The sequence below is a fragment of the Nanorana parkeri genome, unplaced genomic scaffold, assembly GCF_000935625.1.
Source record: "Nanorana parkeri isolate BGI_ZX_2015 unplaced genomic scaffold, ASM93562v1 scaffold1154, whole genome shotgun sequence".
Lineage (NCBI taxonomy): Eukaryota > Metazoa > Chordata > Amphibia > Anura > Dicroglossidae > Nanorana > Nanorana parkeri.
This window is the reverse complement of record NW_017307422.1, coordinates 296,372-317,007: the sequence shown is the minus strand read 5'-3', so window position 1 is coordinate 317,007 and position 20,636 is coordinate 296,372. Positions and strand designations below refer to the sequence as shown.

General features: G+C 42.4%; 1 protein-coding gene across 1 annotated transcript; it reads left to right on the top strand.

The window, feature by feature from the left end:
• Positions 1 to 6,876: 6,876 nt before the first annotated feature.
• F2RL3 (F2R like thrombin/trypsin receptor 3) lies at positions 6,877 to 17,497 on the top strand. The gene is made up of 2 exons (XM_018568216.1): positions 6,877 to 7,016; positions 16,340 to 17,497. Exons 1-2 carry the CDS (start codon positions 6,917 to 6,919, stop codon positions 17,407 to 17,409), a joined length of 1,170 nt encoding a protein of 389 aa, XP_018423718.1. The 5' UTR covers positions 6,877 to 6,916; the 3' UTR covers positions 17,410 to 17,497.
• The last annotated feature ends 3,139 nt before the right edge of the window (positions 17,498 to 20,636 follow it).

The window sequence follows — 20,636 nt, the reverse complement described above, 5'->3', positions numbered from 1 at the left end:
CCCCTGGCTGCCTCTCCTCGCTCTCTCCCCTGGCTGCCTCTCCTCGCTCTCCCCAGGCTGTCTCCCCTGGCTCTCTCTCCTCGCTCTCTCCCCTGGCTGTCTCTCCTCGCTCTCTCTCACTAGCTGTCTCTCCTCGCTCTCTCTCACTAGCTGTCTCTCCTCTCTCCTGGCTGTCCTCGCTCTTTCCCCTGGCTGTCTCTCCTCGCTCTCTCCCCTGGCTATCTCTCCTCGCTCTCCTGGCTGTCTCTCCTCGCTCTCTCTCACTAGCTGTCTCTCCTCGCTCTCTCTCACTAGCTGTCTCTCCTCGCTCTCTCTCACTAGCTGTCTCTCCTCGCAGTCCTCGCTCTTTCCCCTGGCTGTCTCTCCTCACTCGCTCCCCTGGCTGTCTCTCCTCACTCGCTCCCCTGGCTGTCTCCAGGCTTCCCATTCAAACAGGAAGCCAGACAGGTGGTCACATAACCACCTGCCAGGCTCCCTGCTTCATTACTACACACCTGCTGGAAGAGGTAAGGGACAGTTAAAGAGATGGGAATCCGGGATTCTTCAGTTCTGTGTATTTATGTATTTTAGAAAGATTGAAAGTTGACTACTTTATTAACTATGAAAAGTGTTTTTCTGCACTAAAACCTTGATCTTATCGCTTAATTATTTTTTGTTTTGAAAAGTTAGTATAAAAGAAAACTATTAATAACTCTTGAGGAGAAAGGGACCAGATGTGACATATACAGTATTATATGATATAACACAGGGACACAAGGAGGATCACGCTCAGCTTGCACAATACTCATGAAAGAGAAGGGAAAAAAAGGGGGAGGGAATGGGTATGGAAGAAAGTGGTACAGTACCAGAAGAGTAAAGAGCAGACTAGAAGCTTGATGCTGTTACACAGTTATAAAATATGTCATAGAATTCATAGCCATAGTTAATATTAATGTAAATTGAGAATTTATATAGTTATTTTTCTTAAGCCATTATCCTTTGTATTAGTATAGCTGGTTATTATACTGACATTTGCGTTTTCTGTGTTCCCTTCCATTTATGATGTATTTCCCTTTCTTCATGAGGTAGTCATTTCTGGTATCATGCCTGACTGTAATATGGCCACATATGTATATGCTTGCTTGGAAACATTAACATCTCATGAACCTAACCTGCTACATTCAATAAAGAACTTTGTGGATGAAAAGGTATTTAGTGCGTTCAGCTATCTGATAAGGATTGTCCGCAATGATTATATCTGCTTTTACAGGCCAGACATAGAGGTCTCAGCTAGGGATAAATTGTTAATACAATAATCGGAGTCAGAATATTGATAGAAAGGAGGAAAGAAGAACAAAGTGTGCAGAGAACGATCCAGCCCCACAGACTGCTCTATTCTTTAAAGTGAGAGCAAGGAGTGATCTAAGTTATTCCTAGCTGTCAGGGTGCATGAGTCAGTACCCATAGTACAGCCGCTGCACGAGCCAATGCGCATGTGTGTATTCGGCGCTATGGTGCTAATAATGTGCATGCGCGAAACCGTTGCACACGTGCATGCGCACCATGCACGTGCAATTGCGTGCGCACACCTGTTCTTGGTTCCAGGCGGGCTATTTAAGGATGGCTCCTGCATCTGCAACTTGCTGAGAGATCTTCAGCTGTAGTCTGCATTCCTGATCCTGTTTTGATACCTGTCTGACCCAGCTTGATTCCTGACTCTGTCTGCTTGCTGCCTGCCTTGTGACCTTGGCTTGTCTTCTGAATTCCCCCCGTCTTCTGATTTGGTACCATTCTGTTCGCAAGTGTATGACCCTGCCTGCTCCTTACATCGCTTCTGATTCCTGCTTCTGTACCGCGCTGACCGCACGTTACTAATCCGGCTTGTTCTTGACTTTGCTTCAGCTGCTCACACCAGCACTGCCTCATCTGCTATCTGCCACCAGCTACCTCTGGCATCCAGCCATCCACGTGCGGTCAGCGCGGTACAGAAGCAGGAATCAGAAGCGATGTCAGGAGCAGGCTGGGTCATCCAACCATCAGCGCCATCATCTCTGGTATGTCAAGCATTCATATCAGCCACAGGCACTCATGCCCTTCTCTGTCTGCTCAGCTGCTGTCTCATCTCCAGTGCGGCTCAAATGAGAGCGGCAAAGGGAGGCCTTCCTTGTCACTTTAGGCTCACACCAAGGTCCATGACCCTATCCTATTCTGTATGGAACAGAGAGCAACCTTTCCAGGATCACATACATATGTCAACATGGCATAGTTTGCATTCAGTTTTTGTTGCCTGTTTGTCACCTATACCAGGGGTCAAAATGTCAAGTCCTGAGCTACTAGCCAGGCCTTAAGAGTTACTCGCCACCAGTTGCCCACTTAACCCCTACCCTGCCCCGGCCTTAACTCCGCCCCTCACAACTCACCCTCTTATACACATAAAATAAGAAGCCCCCCTGTCCCCTGCCCCCCCCCACCATGTAAATTAAAACAATGAAGCCCCCTCACCTGCTTGTCTTTCTGCAGGGAGGAGGAGAGCAGGCAGATCCCTTCTGATCTAGTGTGATTAGTAAGGTCTGCTGCAGACCTTACTAATCACTTCGTTTTCGACCCGGAGCTCAGTGAAGAACTGGGGCTGAAAGAACGGAGAGCCCAGCAGGAGCAGCTGCTCCCACGAGGCGAGTGGAAATTTTTAGCCCTGACCTATACACATCCTCGCTAATGCTAGTGATGGCCAGATCATTTCAATTGCTAGAGAAAGTAAGTCATAGTTTGATCAACCTTACAGGGGTTTTCTAGTAAAACTTACATAATCTTCTCTTCTAAAAATGTAAAAGTTAACAAAATTTACTCTCTAACTTTTTATACCTCTTGTGTGCCTAAACTCTCACAGTCTTTCTCACACTTTCATACATTTACAATAAATTAGTACTGATCCAGTGTGTAAGTGGCTTCTATAGCTTTAGATGGGTGTAAAGTGAACACGTGGCCAGGCTATGGACATTCAAGTATTTACATATTCTTAACAGGTAAATTAATTTTCAAACAAGCCATCACTGACCTCCGTAGCTGCAGACACTATGGAGTAATTCTGCTGTTTACAGCAAAAGCTTCTTCTTCACTTCTCTCAACTCAGTTTCCCCTGCTCCCCCTTCTACAAGCAAGTGCTCTGAGAGGTGCAGCAGTTGAAACTTAGCTGATGAGAGAACAAGCTAAATGATTCAGTGCTTATCTTGTCCAGAGTGGCTGCAGCTATAGTGGTCGGTGTGAACTTGTTTTGAAAACCTTGCCCTGATATGTGTCCAGGATCAGTCCCCGATTCTCCAGACAAAGGGATGGATTCAAAGACGATTTCCTGAGATTCATGATCCAAACTCCTCCAGAGTGCACATGGGGATCCAAAGATCATTTTCAGATCTGAGAAACCTAAAGAGTGGGTCCACCTTAAGTCAGGAATGGTGCTGAATGTGCAAATAACAATGAAAAACTGGATCCTGCTGTGTAAGTAAATGTATTTTCCTTTATGAAAACTGTTGTTCTGTTACTTCTGTGTTGTCTGGAAACAATGCAGTTCAAGCTATAATTTCCCTTTAAACAAGTTGTTTAGGATAATTGCATAATTATGTATAGTAAGGCTGATAGGAATTAAGCAATTTTGCAGCATGAGATTTTTGTAAGAGTGAAAAAAGAGAGACAGAAAGAAATTAAAGCAAGCTGATTCATGCTCTTATCTTAGTAGGATGTGTGCACTGGCATGATAATGGATAGCTAAATAAGAAAAGAAAAAAACAGGAAACCTACATCATACTAAGCAAAATTATCTTTAGTGAGTCTTTAGTTTCTCCAGGGTCATTTAAGCATGAGGCACATTATTATTTTGACTCCTAATGACATTTGAATGAAGATAACCGAGCTGTGCTTCTGAATAGAATTGCTAAAAAAAAATGGCTACACTGTATGAAAAGTATGTTGTTATTATTATTATTATTATACAGGATTTATATAGCGCCAACAGTTTGCACAGTGCTTTACAATATAAGGAAGACATTACAATCACAATACAAATCAAGACAAGATGGTAAGGAGGGCCTACAATCTAAAATGTTGTAACGTTTTTGGCATGGAAGGGTTTGAAGTATAGTAATATCCTTGAAATGTATTACACAGGACCTTCTCCTGAGTAACACATAGGCAACTCCTTAACACTTTAAGGATCAATCCCCTTTCATGCCAGAGACGACACAACAGGAAGTAGGAGGAAATGCCTCCGTTGACAGTTGTCTTTGCAACATGTGCTCCTTATTGGAGATTTCACCTCCCGTGGGGTCAACACTATAATTTCAAATTCCTGCTCACTTGACAACTCTGCTGTGATTTCACTGGAGAATCAAAGGAAGTGTTTAAGTGGTTCTACTGGTAGGGCCAACAGATATAAAAAAAATATTCCAGGGGGTACTTAGAAAAACAGAGCCCAGTCTTACTGGTATTGGCTGCCTAAATCATATATATGATTTAATAGTTTGACCATAGTTTCCGCTTTAAGTTCCACCGAGTTTCTTAATATCTATACATGGGTGAGGTCAGTAGAGGTATTATAGATATATAAGTATAGTGTATTTTCAGTTATGCCATATTATTGCAGAATTTGCCTTAAACTTATCTTTTTTATAACTTTTATATTTTTACATGCTTACTCTTTTATACAGTATGTTTGTTATTGTATTCGATGTAGAGTTGTGTTGAGTAGCCACTAGAGGGAGCACAATACATTTATTTATTTATGAAAAGCTTTTGAGAAAAGGACTCAGCTACATAGAGAGTGGATTGTTTTAAATGAGTCAGCTGACTTATAGATTTGAGAGGAAACTATTAGTGGCTCAGGACTATCACTCTTTAACTCTGCTTCCTGCTTAAACAGAAGGTATAGAGTGTTTGAAGTAACTGCTTTTGTTTATGACTTTCACATTTTTAATGCTTTCCCTTCCATGCTTTGTTAAACAAAAACGCAAGTATTTTTTAAAAACAAAAATCTACATCAAGCTGGTCTCAAGCGTATCTAAAAACATTTTTTTTAAAAGAGTATACATTCCCATTAACTGTTTTCATTTAGTCAGCAAGGACTTGTATTATGAGAATGTGCAGTAAAGTGCAACTGTTGAGTAGCACTGCAAAGCAGCATGTACATATAATAAACAAAAATGTCTGCTTCAATTGTTTTCTGTAATTACAACTTATAAACAGAAACATGGTGTTTAAAGTAAAAACAATGGTAAGATTAATGACATTAAGCTGACCTTATCTAAAAAAAAAATCTGAAAAGATTGAACATTCCCTGGTGAACCCAGCCATTCCAACACACATTTTCATTGCGGTTTTTGTAAGTCTCTTACTAAACCACTGTTGTAAAGAGCCACTTCTAATGCATTGTGGAAACCCTATTGCTCTCACTAGTGCTTCCTCAACAACTCTAGTACTTCTAGGTCTTACACTACTGGTTCTCCAACAACCCTAGTGCTTTCCCAAAATCCCAAATGTTTTCTTTCTTCTACTAGTGTCTCCTAACAACCCTAGTGCTTCCCCAACAACTCGAATACTTCTAGATCTTAAACTACTGCTTCCCCAACAACCCTAGTGTTTCCCCAACAACTCTATTACTTCTAGTTTTTAAACTATTGCTTCCCCAACAACCTAAATGTTTTTTTTTTCTTCCACTAGTGTCTCCTAACAACCCTAGTGCTTCCCCAACAACTCTAGTACTTCTAGTTCTTACACTACTGCTTCCCCAACAACCCTAGTGCTTCCCCAACATCCCAAATGTTTCTTGTGCTTCCACTTGTGCCTTCCCAACAACCCTAGTGCTTCCCCAAAATCCCAGATGTTTCTTGTTCTTCCACTAGTGCCTCCCAACAACCCTAGTGCTTCCCCAACAATCCAAATATTTTTTTTTCTTCCACTAGTGTCGCCCAACAACCCTAGTGCTTCCCCAACAACTCTAGTACTTATAGTTCTTACACTACTGCTTCCTCAACAAACCTAGTGCTTCCCCGACATCCCAAATGTTTCTTGTGCTTCAACTTGTGCCTCCCCAACAACCCTAGTGCTTCCCCAAAATCCCAGATGTTTCTGTTTCTTCCAATAGTGCCTCCCAACAACCCTAGTGCTCCCCCCCTGTGTGTTTGGGGATCAGTAGATAGTTTGACTCGGGTACAATTGTTGGCTATGGTTTAGTCAGCCGTAAGAATCAGGCGCCTATTTTTTTCCAAGTCCCTTTACATTCACATTTAAGCTGATTGTATTCACATATACAACTACAAACTTTTAAAAGACCATAAATTCAAGACAATACACACAATATATACCAGAAGTTGAAAAATTCATCAGCCTCATGGTAGTCGTAGCAGATCTGTTTTCCTAAACATACAGTTATGTCCTGTTGTTTTGCTACTCACGGTTTTTGGATGATGGGGACAGACTTTATGATTTGCCCATACTTTATGGAAGTGCAGCAGCAGCAAATACTACAGAATATTCTGTGGAACAGACTTTCTGGAATGCGTGCTTTTTAAACTGTGCTTGTTTAAACTTCTCTTAGCATAAAACATTTTGATATTTATCTTTTTCTTAAGAATATAAACAAAACAAGATCAAAAAATGATCAGCCCACACATGTACAGCTGAAAACAGAGACATTTATCATAATGTGTTCTCAACAGAAAGAAAAAAAGACATAGGACTAAACTACAGTTTCTAAAGTTCCTCTGTAGCTCCCTCTACTCACCTCCCTAATAGGAAGTTCTCCACATTTGTTCCTCATGGACTTCTCTCACCCTCCCCCTGTATCTAATTCAATGTTTCCTCTGTGGATCCTTTCAGTATGTTTGCTGAGATAGGAAGTGGGTAATCATCAGCACAACATCCTTTGCTTTTTAGCTCTCACCAGTTCATGAACATCATGGGCTCAACAGGCTGCTCGTGGTCATTCTCCATCCCTATACTGCTGCTCGCTTTATCGCTCAGGTCTTTAGCCACACAGGAATATGATGGTATGTATGATGTCTAGCCACATATTTAACATACAGCAGACAACAGACAGTTTTCCTTTTCTGACTATTTCCTTATACGCATAAGAGGCGGATATTCATCTCCTTCATCTCAAGGAAACAACATGTGCTAACCAAATTCTATGAATCTAACTAATGTGCTCCAATGTTCTGTGGAATCGTGGAAAACAATCGATCTATGCTACAAACATGATATACTTTAATGTCTATTAAGGCTGTACATAGATATATGTTGTGCTGTTTGTTTATTTATGGAATATTGAATGCAAAATAAGTGAGTGGGCTGCAATAATATTCTGTTTTTAGTGCTAAGGGCAGTGCATACAGTTAGCATTATATTTTAGTTTGTGGAAATCTCTAAATTGGCAAAAGCTGAAATCCGAATGGTTGCTATGGGTAACTGCGCAATATTCCTATTTGCATGGCTGCTACCCCTTAATTTTCCAATTAGCAAACCAGGCTATCTTCTTTATAAAGATGAGCTGCTGCAGCAGTGGAGGTCGAAGGTACTGTATAATAATGCTCTCTGACAACTATGCCTGGATCACAAGACTGGCTTCACAATATTCCAAATCCTTTAGCATGTAAACCTCTTCACATATATATTTCACCTCTATTAAGCTTGCTGCCTGGAGTGCACACAGTAACATAAATATTGTTGTTCTGCATTGTTCACTACTACTAATACAAAAATAAACACCAATGTTATACAAAATATAATCACTTAAAACTGAACTCGCAAACATTTATTTAAATATATTCCTCAATAGTCACAAAGGATATAAATCCACTTTGTGTGCACCAAATGCCATTGCAAACCCAATTATTACCCTGTAAATGCAGCAGTGGCATCATCCCTGTGCTATACAGACCCTGTGCAGAGAGCCGACATGTGGGAAGGGCCCAGCAGGCTCCACCCACTACAGGCTGCCTGCAGAACACTACAGGAGGGGGCGGTGACAAGACCAGTCATCCTGTACAAGGAAAGAGAGCAGCAGTGACTGGTCTTTATTAAAGGAAGCTCCTGCACAGAGGCTGCACATACCTTTATTTAAAAAAATCTAATAAGCAATAAAAGAATTATCCTAAAGCTGAACTCTGGGATAATCAAATATTGTTTCAAGCTAAGAGTAATGTGTGTTCTTAGATGAATCTTGGTGTGCTTAATATATCTCTTCCAGATCTGTGCAGTAATCCAATGTGAGACGTTTCCTCTGTGCAGGAGCTTCCTTTAATAAAGACCAGTCACTGCTGCTCTCTCTCCTTGTACAGGATGACTGGTCTTGTCACCGCCTCCTCCTGTAGTGTTCTGCAGGCAGCCTGTAGTGGGTGGAGCCTGCTGCGTCCATCCCACAGCTCGGCTCTCTGCACAGGGTCTGTATAGCACAGGGATGATGTCACTGCTGCATTTACAGGGTAATAATTGGGTTTGCAATGGCATTTGGTGTACACAAAGTGGATTTATATCCTTTGTGACTATTGAGGAGTATATTTAAATAAATGTTTGCGCACAGAGTTCAGTTTTAAGTGATTATATTTTGTATAACATTGGTGTTTATTTTTGTATTAGTAGTAGTGAACAATGCAGAACAACAATATTTATGTTACTGTGTGCACTCCAGGCAGCAAGCTTAATAGAGGTGAAATATATATGTGAAGAGGTTTACATGCTAAAGGATTTGGAATATTGTGAAGCCAGTCTTGTGATCCAGGCATAGTTGCCAGAGAGCATTATTATACAGTATCTTCAACCTCCACTGCTGCAGCAGCTCATCTTTTTAAAGAAGATAGCCTGGTTTGCTAATTGGAAAATTAAGGGGCAGCAGCATACTCATGGGGTCATTCCTCTGCTCACTCTGCTTTCTCCTCCTGACACATGTATACCACAGAAACTGATTGGCTGCTAACACTTGCCCTCCCTCTCCCAGTCTGAGTGCTACTGTACAGTGGATTACTAGTGATGAATATCAAGACACATTTTGGTACCTAAACTAGCTGCATTTATAACTACCTTAAACATTTTTAGGCCATAACTGCATTAATTATGTGGATTTTGCCATATAATTAGCTGTAAGTTCTGCACATCTCGATAAAGTATTGTGCAGTACTGGGGCGCTGGAGGTTTTAGGATAGCTAACAGTTATTTAATGCAAAAAAGAAAAATTAATGAGCAATCAAACTGGTGATTCAGTGTAACATGAGGGGTGATACCAGTGTTTGCCAGTGGCTATGTGGGCTATATATTACCTGGAATAAGTGTAGTCTCTAGGCTTGATTGCTAAAGTCAGAGTTTGTGATATTGTGGTCCACCCTCTTAACATGAGCTTTCTGCTTTTGAATCTCACATATAGACTTGTATTGTGAAAGCTTGCTTATACTGCCACTTATCTCTGCACGGGTGAACGGGACAATAAAGGACTGGCAGAGAATTGGCAACCTAGTTAGTAGACTCTGATCCAGACAGAGGTCACCTAATGTTTACTAATGTCACATAGAAAGCCTTAGTGGTGTATGAATCCATTAGTGAATTATAGCTGTCAGCGTGGACATTAAATGCTTGCCTGTAGCTAAGTGGAAAGCCTGCTAACTGTTTGGTCAATTTTTTGATAAGGGTGGGCTGATGACGGGTTAGCCCCCCCTGAAAATAACTGTTAATATCTCTATTTCTGTGTGAGATCTAACGCAAACAACAGAGATCTAACCTGATCTAACAAAGATCTAACCAACTGCATATGTTTTGTTAAAAAATTTTGATATGGGGGGGCTAACCCGGCTGAGGTGGAAAGCCTGTGTCCCATGGAGTAAGGGCTGGTGGTGACTCTCCAGGCAATCTCTATGCTAAGTGGCTATAGGGCTGTACAATGAATGCAAGACTTACTCTTCACCACACACAGTCTGTGGGGGCGTGCTCCTATCTCTGAGGCAAGCAGAGTTTCCTTTTCTGGGTTCCTCTATTTAACAAACACAGGGACTCTAAGTCGCAAGACACTTAAGCAGAGCCTGTGGGCATACAATCCAGTAACTTTTCCTAGGATACAGGGCGGAAACCAGGACGACTCATGACCTGATCTGACAGCTTTTTCTTCCATAATGGCTCTGCCTCACCTGCCTCGCCAGAGCACACGTCCCTACTTTCCACTATTGACTTTCATTGCAGCTCTGTGCATTCAGTCATATAACTTCTCAGAGCCATAAATAAGGTAATGACAAGTTGTTGTTGTTATTGACCACACGTCCCATTATTATTGATGTCTAAATGGGGTAGTAACTCCACCTAGGGCCACCAGCCCAAAATACCAACCACTTCCTACCCCCTTCTTGTCCCTCTTCTCCTCTGCTCTTCTATTTCTATTCCCCACACTTTCTAATCCCCACACTTTCGGGGAGAGATATCCTTCCTCAAGAACAAAAATCTAAACATTGAGATGCTTTACAGTCAATTTTTTTTGGCTGCCTAACTTGATACACCTCAACACATATATGTACTGCTATTGTGTGGGCCCCCTCAAAGTGTCAGGGGCCACACTTCAGGTTCTCCATCATTTTCAAGTTGACCACCACTGCTATACAGTTTTCCTGGTGCCTTTCATGGCAGCATACAAATGATAAGCTCTGCCCCTTATCCCCACCCACAGGACCAGTAACAATCTATAAAAAAGAGAGAGAGAGACTCCCCTTGCATTCTCTTTTTTGTCCTTGCGTCTCTATCTGCGACCAGTCATGTCATCCCTACCTCTGGGTGTTGTGGAAATTTTATTAGGATGTGTTTTTAGTGTATTGTAATATTTTGTCATTATGTCTCTCCGTGTCAGGGTTTGCTGCGTCACGCCCAATTGGAGCGTAACCCGGTTTAAATCCCAACTAAGAGTAAACCATTGGGGTAGATATCTTATGCGTGGCGGAGCAGTGTCTTCTTGGCGAATGTATGGACGCCGGCTAGGGCCCCTGTGCAATGCATGGATTTATTGGCTTGCGTGGATGCATTTGTTTTGACCGCAGTATATGAAAGGAACGTGCGTTTGTTGTCTCTAGTGCGCCTGATCAACAGCTGGAGATATGACGTTGTCCCTGTAAATAAGCACGCATGAGAATCATGGTAACATTACTGGGCATTGATCACTGAGCAATGCTGGATAAGGTTCTCTCCAGTGGTAATTGGAGATGATATGTTGATATGTAGTGAGGAAGTGATGTTGGTTGTTGACATCACTTCCTGTTTGAAATCACTTCCTGGTTTGCTGTGTGAGACATCACTTCCTGTCTGACATCACTTCCTGTCGGGGAGCTATAAAAATAAACCTGCGCTGAGGCTCTAAGAATGGAACTAGCAAGCAAGCAACACCTGTCTCCTGTGTCCTAACTCTACATGACTCTGAAAGGGTACTTCCAGTCCTCGCACAAAATACACAGGAGACAGGTGTTGCTTGCTTGCTAGTTCCATTCTTAGAGCCTCAGCACATGTATTTGTTTATTTTTATAGCTCCCTGACAGGAAGTGATGTCAGACAGGTAGTGATGTCTCACATAGCAAACCAGGAAGTGATTTCAAACAGGAAGTGATGTCAACAACCAACATCACTTCCTCACTACATATCAACATATCATCTCCAATTACCACTGGAGAGAACCTTATCCTGCATTGCTCAGTGATCAATGCCCAAGAACGTTACCATGATTCTCATGCGTGCTTATTTACAGGGACAACGTCATATTATCTCCAGCTGTTGATCAGGTGCACTAGAGACAACAAACGCACGTTCCTTTGTAGCGCTCACCCCCGAAGGAGCCGCTGAATAACCGGGTGTTTCTATCCCCCTACACCAATGTACCGCCCAAATGTGGATCCACAGCACACCAACACACCTTTGAACAGTTTTATAGCAGATTTAATCATAACACAACATATGAAAGCAACTATGGCAATAGTATACCCAACAATCAAACGAAAGGATATTAAGCAGCAGGCTAAGGCACTCTGCAACACAGTAGCTGCAGCTATCTGTCAGCACTGTTCAGTGTCAAGCTGGCCATACACCTTACAACCATTGCACGACTTTCGTTGTGCGATGGTTGTAAGGTAATTAAAATGTTGTACGATCTGCCCATCTTGGACAGGCAGATCGTACTTGTGATCATTGCAAGGGGAGGGCTTGCTGATGATTGTAATGCTGAGCGGGCAGTGTGCGCTTGCGCACACCAGCCCGTGCTGCTTTCGTCTTCTGAGCATGCCACAAACCTGCCAAAAATCGTATGATTTTTGGCAGGTTTTCCAGCTTGCTTGGAAGACGAATGTCGTGCGACCATACAGTAGATGCGGCCACATGCTGCCCTTACACCTGCCGATTATCGTACTTTGCGGGATCACCCGCGATTATTGTACGATAATCGTCAGGTGCATGGGCACCTTGAAGGTGCCCAAACACTGCTCGATTCCCGTGCGAGAATCGCGGGAAATCCTGCGATCGTACGAGAATCGAACAGTGTGAACGAAGACGTGCGACCGTTTCTACTGTACGGTCGCACGTCTTTTGTCTAAGGAGCATGTTAGAAAACCAGCCGAGAATCGTACGATTTTAGGCTGGTTTGAACGGTGCTCGGGAGGCCGGTGTGCGCACTCGCCCCCACGCAATTTTCACTCGCCAATTGCGAGGGGGCGAGTGGAAATTTTGAGCCCTGATATAGGGGCTACACTTTCATATACTGTGTTCAAAACAAATGCATCCACGCAAGCCAATAAATTCATGCATTGCACGGAGGCCCTAGCCGGCGTCCATACATTCGCCAAGAAGACACTGCTCCGCCACGCATAGGATATCTACTCCAATTGTTTGCTCCTAGTGGGGGTTTAAACCGTGTCACGCTCCAATTGGGCGTGACGCAGCAAACCCTGACACGGAGAGACATAATGACAAAATATTACAATACAATGCGATGGTTTTAAAGTGTATGGGCACCTTTAACCTTGTTACAGCTTCCTCTGAGCTCTCTGGATAAACCAACACTGCAGCAGCAACCACTCCTTTTTAATCAACTTGCAGCTGCTTCCTACTTGCCCTGTGCTTGGCCTCCAGATACAGCTCTGAACGGACTTCCCTGCAGCTGAGTCTGTGTACAAGTACTCTTACAACTAGTCTGGGACGACTCTACTGACCACAAGTACTACTATTTAATTATGTTTTCAAGACTTTTATTCTGTGAGTGACTACAGTGTGCTCCTGTATGATGGCATACAGGTCTCATATCCTTACCTGCGTTCTACGCATCAACATTACCACAGTGACTGTATTGTACTCCTGTATGATGTAATACAGGTCTCATACCCTTACCTGCGTTCTATGCATCATCATTGCCACTGTGACTATACTCCTACATGATGTAATACAGATCTCCAAACCATTACTTGCATTGCACGCATTTCCTCAGTGACTTCATTGTTTGGCTGTATGATGTAATACAGGACTCAAACCCATTACTTGCACATACCACATTACCTGCTCATACCACTGACCTGTGTATCTGCATTTGAGATCTATCAGAGATGGCAGGTTGATATATTATCACACCGGGCCTGGCTCTTGTCTTTTGCTGTCACATATTTCTGGAGTTTGTCCTGCTGATGTGTACAGCCTTCCCTGCAGATCCCTGCCTGATAGTTGCTTCCTTCCTTCCTTCAGCATGAGCCGTTCACCATGATTGCAAGAACCGCCATCCAGGGCCGGATTTACTCTCCCTGCCGCCCCAAGGCCAGGTTCCGCAATGCATTTTTTATCTTATTATTGTTTATTTTTTATCATTATTTTCTTATTTTTTAATAATTTGTTTCTTATTATTTTTTACTTTTTAATCACCTTTTAATTTTTTTATTTCATTATTTCATATTATTTTTTGTATTTTTATTTATTTAAAACATTTTTTTAAATCAATAAAAAAAATGTTTTCACCTAACTTTATTGCTATCACACAGGATATAACAAGACCCTGTGTGATAGCAATTGGAGGTGACAGGTTCTCCTTATTGACCCTGTCACCTCCAATACAGAAGTTCTAGCACAGCACTGTGCTGGAACTCCTGTGACAGCTCTCCCCTCTCACTGTCTACACGGAGCGGCAGGGTTACTTTTAACCCTGCCGCTCTGCTACCTGCAGTGAGGAGAGACTCGGCGCCGGAGGACGGAACCAGAGGAGAGAGGTAAGTGCAGGGGGGGTGGGGCGGGGAGGGGAGGACGGACCAGCCGGCTGCAGACTTTTTACATGTCATCTCGGCTACAGCGGCGAGATGACATGTAAACAAACAATCGGCTTCGCCCGCAACTTTCCCACAAGGACACCACTGCCGCCCCGAGGCCAGGCCTCGGTGGCCTTGTGGGAAATCCGGGCCTGCCGCCATCCGCTTTAAGGTAGGGGACCACCGAACGGGTAAGTACAGACTAAAAGAGAGCTTTTTGGCTGCTGTGTGGGCAGCCACCGGATGTGGTGTGGGCTCATTCAAAGTGGGAAGTGGCAACCTCGTGGGCTGCGCGAGCCAGGGTTCAGATCGAACCCATTGCATTGGGCATTACGGGCTTTCCCCAGGCCTTCTGCCAGCAGTGGACTCTGGGAGACGGTCTGTCCAGGCGTCTTTTGCTGGATGGAGTGTCTTCTTTGGCGTCGCTTTTGCCCACCCTTATTTATCGTTTGTATGCTGCCATGAAAGGCACCAGGAAAATGGAAAATTGTATCATACTTACCAGTAATTTTCCTTTCCTGGTACCTGTCCATGGCAGCATACTACCCACCCTGTTTGTCGACGCATGGTTACAAGAATGCAGGGGGAGTCTCTATCTCTCTTTTTTATAGATTGTTACTGGTCCTGTGGGTGGGGATAAGGGGCGGAGCTTATCGTTTGTATGATGCCATGGACAGGCACCAGGAAAGGAAAATTACTGGTAAGTATGATACAATTTTCCATTTTCTTACCGTTCTACAGTTTCCAACTATTATTAGCGTATCCTGTTGCCTTTTGCTGATGCTAAGCCACTGCGTTGCAATTGGCAGCATGTTGTTAGCCTGCCCTGTGCGCTCCTTCAGTTGGCCATTGGGCTGCTTATCCAATAGACCTGATAGGCATCCTAACAGCCCACTGAAGGAACACATGTGACAGGCCACCTTTTCTGCTTCTAATTACAATGCAGTGGCTTAGAGTCGTCACCCTGCAACAGGAACTGCAGTTTTTGCCAGGATCTCTAAAATGGAAACTTTGCAATAGATTTGCCAAAAAAATACTTCAGAAAATGTATACAGGGTGACATGATCTGAGACAAACAGATTTTGGATTTACAAACACTAGAAAAAACACTAGAAAACATTTCTAGATTTTGTCGATACCATAGTCATTTTTTCCATTCAGGTCCACTTAAAATCAGAACTAATGCTTGCTGGGTGGGTTTTTGCCATAGTGAGCAAGTATGCACACCATAAGTGCACATTGTGGCACACTTTCTAGTACACCCTCCTTCAGCGATGCCAAGCCAGTCTGGGATTGGCATCGCTGAAGGAGGGTGTACTAGAAAGTGTCATTGCTTTGTCCCTCATTGCCGCTATCTTCCATGCCACTTCTTCCAGGTCCTGCCTAGCTCCTCCTCCAGTCACTGGAAGTTCAATAATGATGTGACACTGGGGAATATACAGATGCTGGGAATAGGCCGGATGTGTACACTTCATGGCGCATGCACTGTGCAGTGTACATAGAAGATAAAACATTGCATGGAACATGCGAGAAAAGGGCATGTCTCTTCCACCCCAAAAAACTCTTAACTCCTAACAATTTTTTGTTGCAGAATTTTAGCTCCATTTAATGCACAATAGCAATCAATGCACAATTATTAATATAAACAACATTAATAAAACATTATCTGTCAAGAGCCTGAATCCATATCAGTGTATAAATAGCTTGTAATGTAAAAAAAATGGTTGGAGCAGAGTGCATGAGCTTTGCTGATTGCAGAGCTGTAGGTTTGACTCAGCTGGAGGTGTGTTGGACCTCTGCAAAGAGACCACCGCTTTCCCACAGCGAGTGAGAGTCCTCTGCAGCATGCTGGCAGGGAACAGGTTTTTCTACTCAGGATGTGGCTGCTTACTAAAGAAAACCAGCCAAGACTTTGAACTCCTTAAAAACTTGGCACAGTATACAAAGTGACACTGGATGCACTATGATCTTGAGTGAGAATTCATCACGATAGCCAACAGAAATATGGAAAAAAATTCTCTAGACAGTAATTGTGTTTCATATTGTTGTCATCTGTCTATTTATCTTTTATCTCTTTACAGATTACTCAAATGAAGAAGAACGGAATGACTCAAATACTTGTGAGAATATATTGTTTCCACGATCATTCCGTGGGGAACTAAACAATACATTTTTGTCAATTTCAACAACATCCATGGATTTTCTGAAAAGTCCCATCACTGTCCTGGTTATACCCTTTATCTATACTTTAGTGTTTCTGGTGGGATTACCAGCCAATGGCCTTGCTTTATGGGTTTTGATGACCAAAGTCAAGAAGATGACCTCTACCGTCTTCTTAATGAATCTAGCAGTGGCAGACCTCCTGCTCATCCTGGTGCTGCCCTTTAAGATACTTTACTACTTCATGGGAAATGACTGGATCTTTGGAGAGCTAATGTGCAGGGCTGTTACTAGTTTATTTTATGGAAACATGTATTGTTCAGTTCTTCTACTTATGAGCATCAGTATAGACCGCTACTTGGCTGTGGTCCATCCTTTCTTCTCTAGAACATTTAGAAGTCAGTCTTTTGCCATTGCTGTATGCTCAATTTCCTGGCTAATCTCTGTTTTATGTACAATACCGTTGGCTACAATGCAACAGTCCTATCCTTTACTTAATGCCGACATTACAGTGTGCCATGATGCTCTTCCCAGGCAAGAGCAAGTGGAGTATCTGGTTTATTATTTTATGACAACCATTGTTCTCTGCTTTGCTTTACCTCTGTTGATCATAATATTCTGTTACATCTCTGTTATTCAATCACTGATATCGAGTGGAGAAAAATATGCCTATGCTGTAAAACTGAGTGTCTTGGTTCTGATGATAGTGATCGTCTTTTTGACACCCAGCAACGTGGTTCTTTTAATTCATTACTCTGAGCACTGTCTGCAAAGTTATGGAAACCTATATGCCGTCTACATGGTCTGTTTAACGCTAAGCGCCATTAACAGCTGTGTGGATCCATTTGTATATTATTATGTATCTGAAGAATTTCGAGACAAGGTGAGACACAGGTTGCGGAAAAGTTCCAAAATATCTATCACTTCAGTCAAGACTTCTAAAGACCCTCTTCCAAGCTACACGAATTCCTGCTCACATTCAGTGTTGTGATATTTTTCCTTTCCAAAAGTTCTGCAGACTGAAATATGGCAAGCACAGTGTTTACATCACTTGCATTGTCAGTGAGGGGCTATAGTGAGTTGTCCTCAATCACAAACAGCTAAACAGTAATTATCACAAAGTTCATCAGATGAGGTTCAGCAGATGAAAAGACATTCCAAGGAAAATGAAGAAATAAACTATATTCCAAAGAATGTTCACACTCTATACTAATATTTACCAACTGCTATTGTTTATTGAAAAGCTTGCAATTGATCTTTGCAGGGTAGTTAAAGTGTATGTAAATCCTAACAATTAACCTCTCTAATTTGCTCCGTTTTGGTCTGTTAAATATAACATTGAAAGTGTTTTGTTATATGTTTGATAAGTGCAAAAAAACTGTTGATATTGTCAGAAATTCAGAGCTGTTCTGTGTCCTCTGCACAGTTCTTCTCTTGGACTGCAGAATAATTCAGCTTTATGTTGTAGAGATATGAGAGTGAGAGTGGTTGAGTAGTTTAGCAAAAGACAGCTGGTAGAGATGACACCACTCAGTCCACAAATATGCTTTGTGTTGTCAGTCCACAGGGCTTGGAAAATGAGTGCATTACAGACAGATCAACATATATTTTTCTGTACCTGTAGGGTCTTTTAAGGAGTAAAACACAGGGAAATATGCATGCATTGCAAAAATGCACTGCATATTTTTTTACTATTATTATTTTACCTTTTCATAAGCTTAACAGCTAGCCCATTTAGTAGGGAAAGTATAGTATATTTTCTATCAACTCATACTTGCATTCTGAGAAGGATCAGTAAAGCAGAACTATTTTGTAGCACTGCAAAGCAAAAAGCCGAGCCTGCACATGTAATCCGCAATACAACATTATTTACAATAAACTCATCTATCTGCATGCATATTTAAAAATTATTGAAAAAACTATACATTACCTTTAAGTGGACTCTATGCAGTACTGAAAATCTTCCAGTATTATAATAAAACTTGTGTAAAATGTCTGCCTGTTTCAATTCCTTGGATGTATATCTATTGGGGAAAAATGCACTGCTGTTGGCCTCAATATTATTCATTGATAATATTAGTAAATCCCTCACAAGCATCAGCAATGTTATGACTAACAAATACAACATAAAATTACAGTGGGGGGAATTTATCAAAGCAATTACGACAGTTTTAGCCTCTTTGATCATTTTTTTATAACGTGCTGGATTACAAATGTATTTACATAGTATAGTAAAACAGCAAAGCCCTAAAGATTATTTAAACATAAGTATTAGCTTAATATTTGAAGTAGCAGCACCTGTCCATTCCATTTCATGTAAGGACCTGATTGCAACATAATATCAGTAAATTTCAATGGGCACATTTCTGGGAGCGAGATGGGGGGGGGGGTTAATGGAGAGCCACATAGTGCATATATATAAGTTTAAGATAAGACAGAAGCTTGGTGCTTCTTGGGCAAACCCACTGGCCCAAGTGGCTCCGTCAGCGAACAAAGAGAAGGGGGAGGAGTCCGGTAATGTCAATCTCCGACGGGACTCCCGGAAGCCGGCGGAGAGGTGAGTCTTTTCATTTTCGATCAAAAGAATTGTAATCGATCAAAAAGTTTAACGATTAATCGAGGAATTAATTGTTAATTTCCCCAGCCCTAGCATTAATATACAGTTACCCAGCCCCCCCCATTGCAGCTCTAACAATCTTCACTCTTCCGGGAGTGGGTCTTTGGCAATTTTTTGCCTATTTAGCCAAGAGAGCATTTGTGAGGCCAATAATTAATGTTGGGTGACCTGGCTCGCAAATGGCATCTATTTCACCCCATGAGTATGCAGTAGGGTTGACGTCAGGACTCTGGTGCAAATCTCTTGAGGAACTCGAGTTGCCTGCTCAGACTCATCACATGGTACCATCATGCTATGGGGCCTTTTGTCCTTATAGCATATTTGCCATTGCTTGATAATTAGTGGTTTGATATCAATAAGATGAGCTGCAGTGCTGATTTCAGCACTGCCCTAATGTCAGAGGAAACACAATGCATTTAAATGTATTTAACCCAACTGCAATACAAAAATGGCCAAGAGAGCTATTTATAGGAAGCTGACACTGTTGGTATTATAACCTTACTGACACTAGACTGGCATTAGATGCAAAGTCTCATGAGAATTGCACTTTGTTTGGGAAGTAACAGAATAAGGAAAGTGAAAATATAGGTGCTCTTTATACTGGCTAACTGAATATACCATAGTTGCTAAATAGTTAGCACTCTTTCATTGAAGCGTTAGGTTCCAAGAATCAAATCCGGGGGACTTTCTGCATGAAGTTTGTATGTTCTACCCCACTTCTTCCCAGTCATATTGATAGGAGAGTGTATGTGTATAATTAAAAAATGAGATAATTTTTTGGGGCAGGGATTGATGTGTATGGGTCGATGCCCCAAGTAAAGTGTTGTGTAATATATAGACAATTTACAGCTAAGCAAAGTTTAGTTTAGTAAATCCAATATTATAATCTAAAATAGTATAAAATGTTCCTGCTAAACTCCCTCCAACTATCTTGGCTTGGGAGGGTCAATGTCCTAAAAATTAAAAATTGACATCTTCACACGTATCCTTTATAAGTTTCAGATATCCTTGCCTGGCTCTTTCTTTCACAAACTTTGCTACGCACTAGGATGTCCCGATACCGATACAAGCATCGGTATCGGGACCGATACAGGGCATTTTGACAAGTACTTGTACTTGTACTTGTCAAAATGCCCCGATAAATAGCGCCGAAGCTTGCTCTGTTTTTTTTTCTTCTTTTCTTTACTGACCTTGCCGAGTGTTGCATCACTGCTGCTCCGGTGGGCGTCGCTCAAGATGGGGGTCCTAATTTAGGTGGCGACTGCCTAGAGGACCCCACTCGGAGCGCCGCCCACCGGAGCAGCAGTGACGCAACGCTCCTCTTCAGCTCAGCGCCGACGACGTCCTTCAGTGCCGGAGAGCAGCTGCGAGTCAGCGCTGGTCCGGTGGGAGGAGCTCCAGGTGGGGTCCTAATTTAGCTGGCCGGCACCTCTGGGCAGTCGCCGGCCAGCTAAATTAGGACCCCACCTGGAGCTCCTTCCACCGGACCAGCGCTGACTCGTCGCTGTTCTCCCGCACAGCGTGAGCAGTGAGTGAGGGCAAGGGGGGTCCCTATTGTAGTGTAGTATGTAGTACATATAGAGTACACACTACTAGTACAC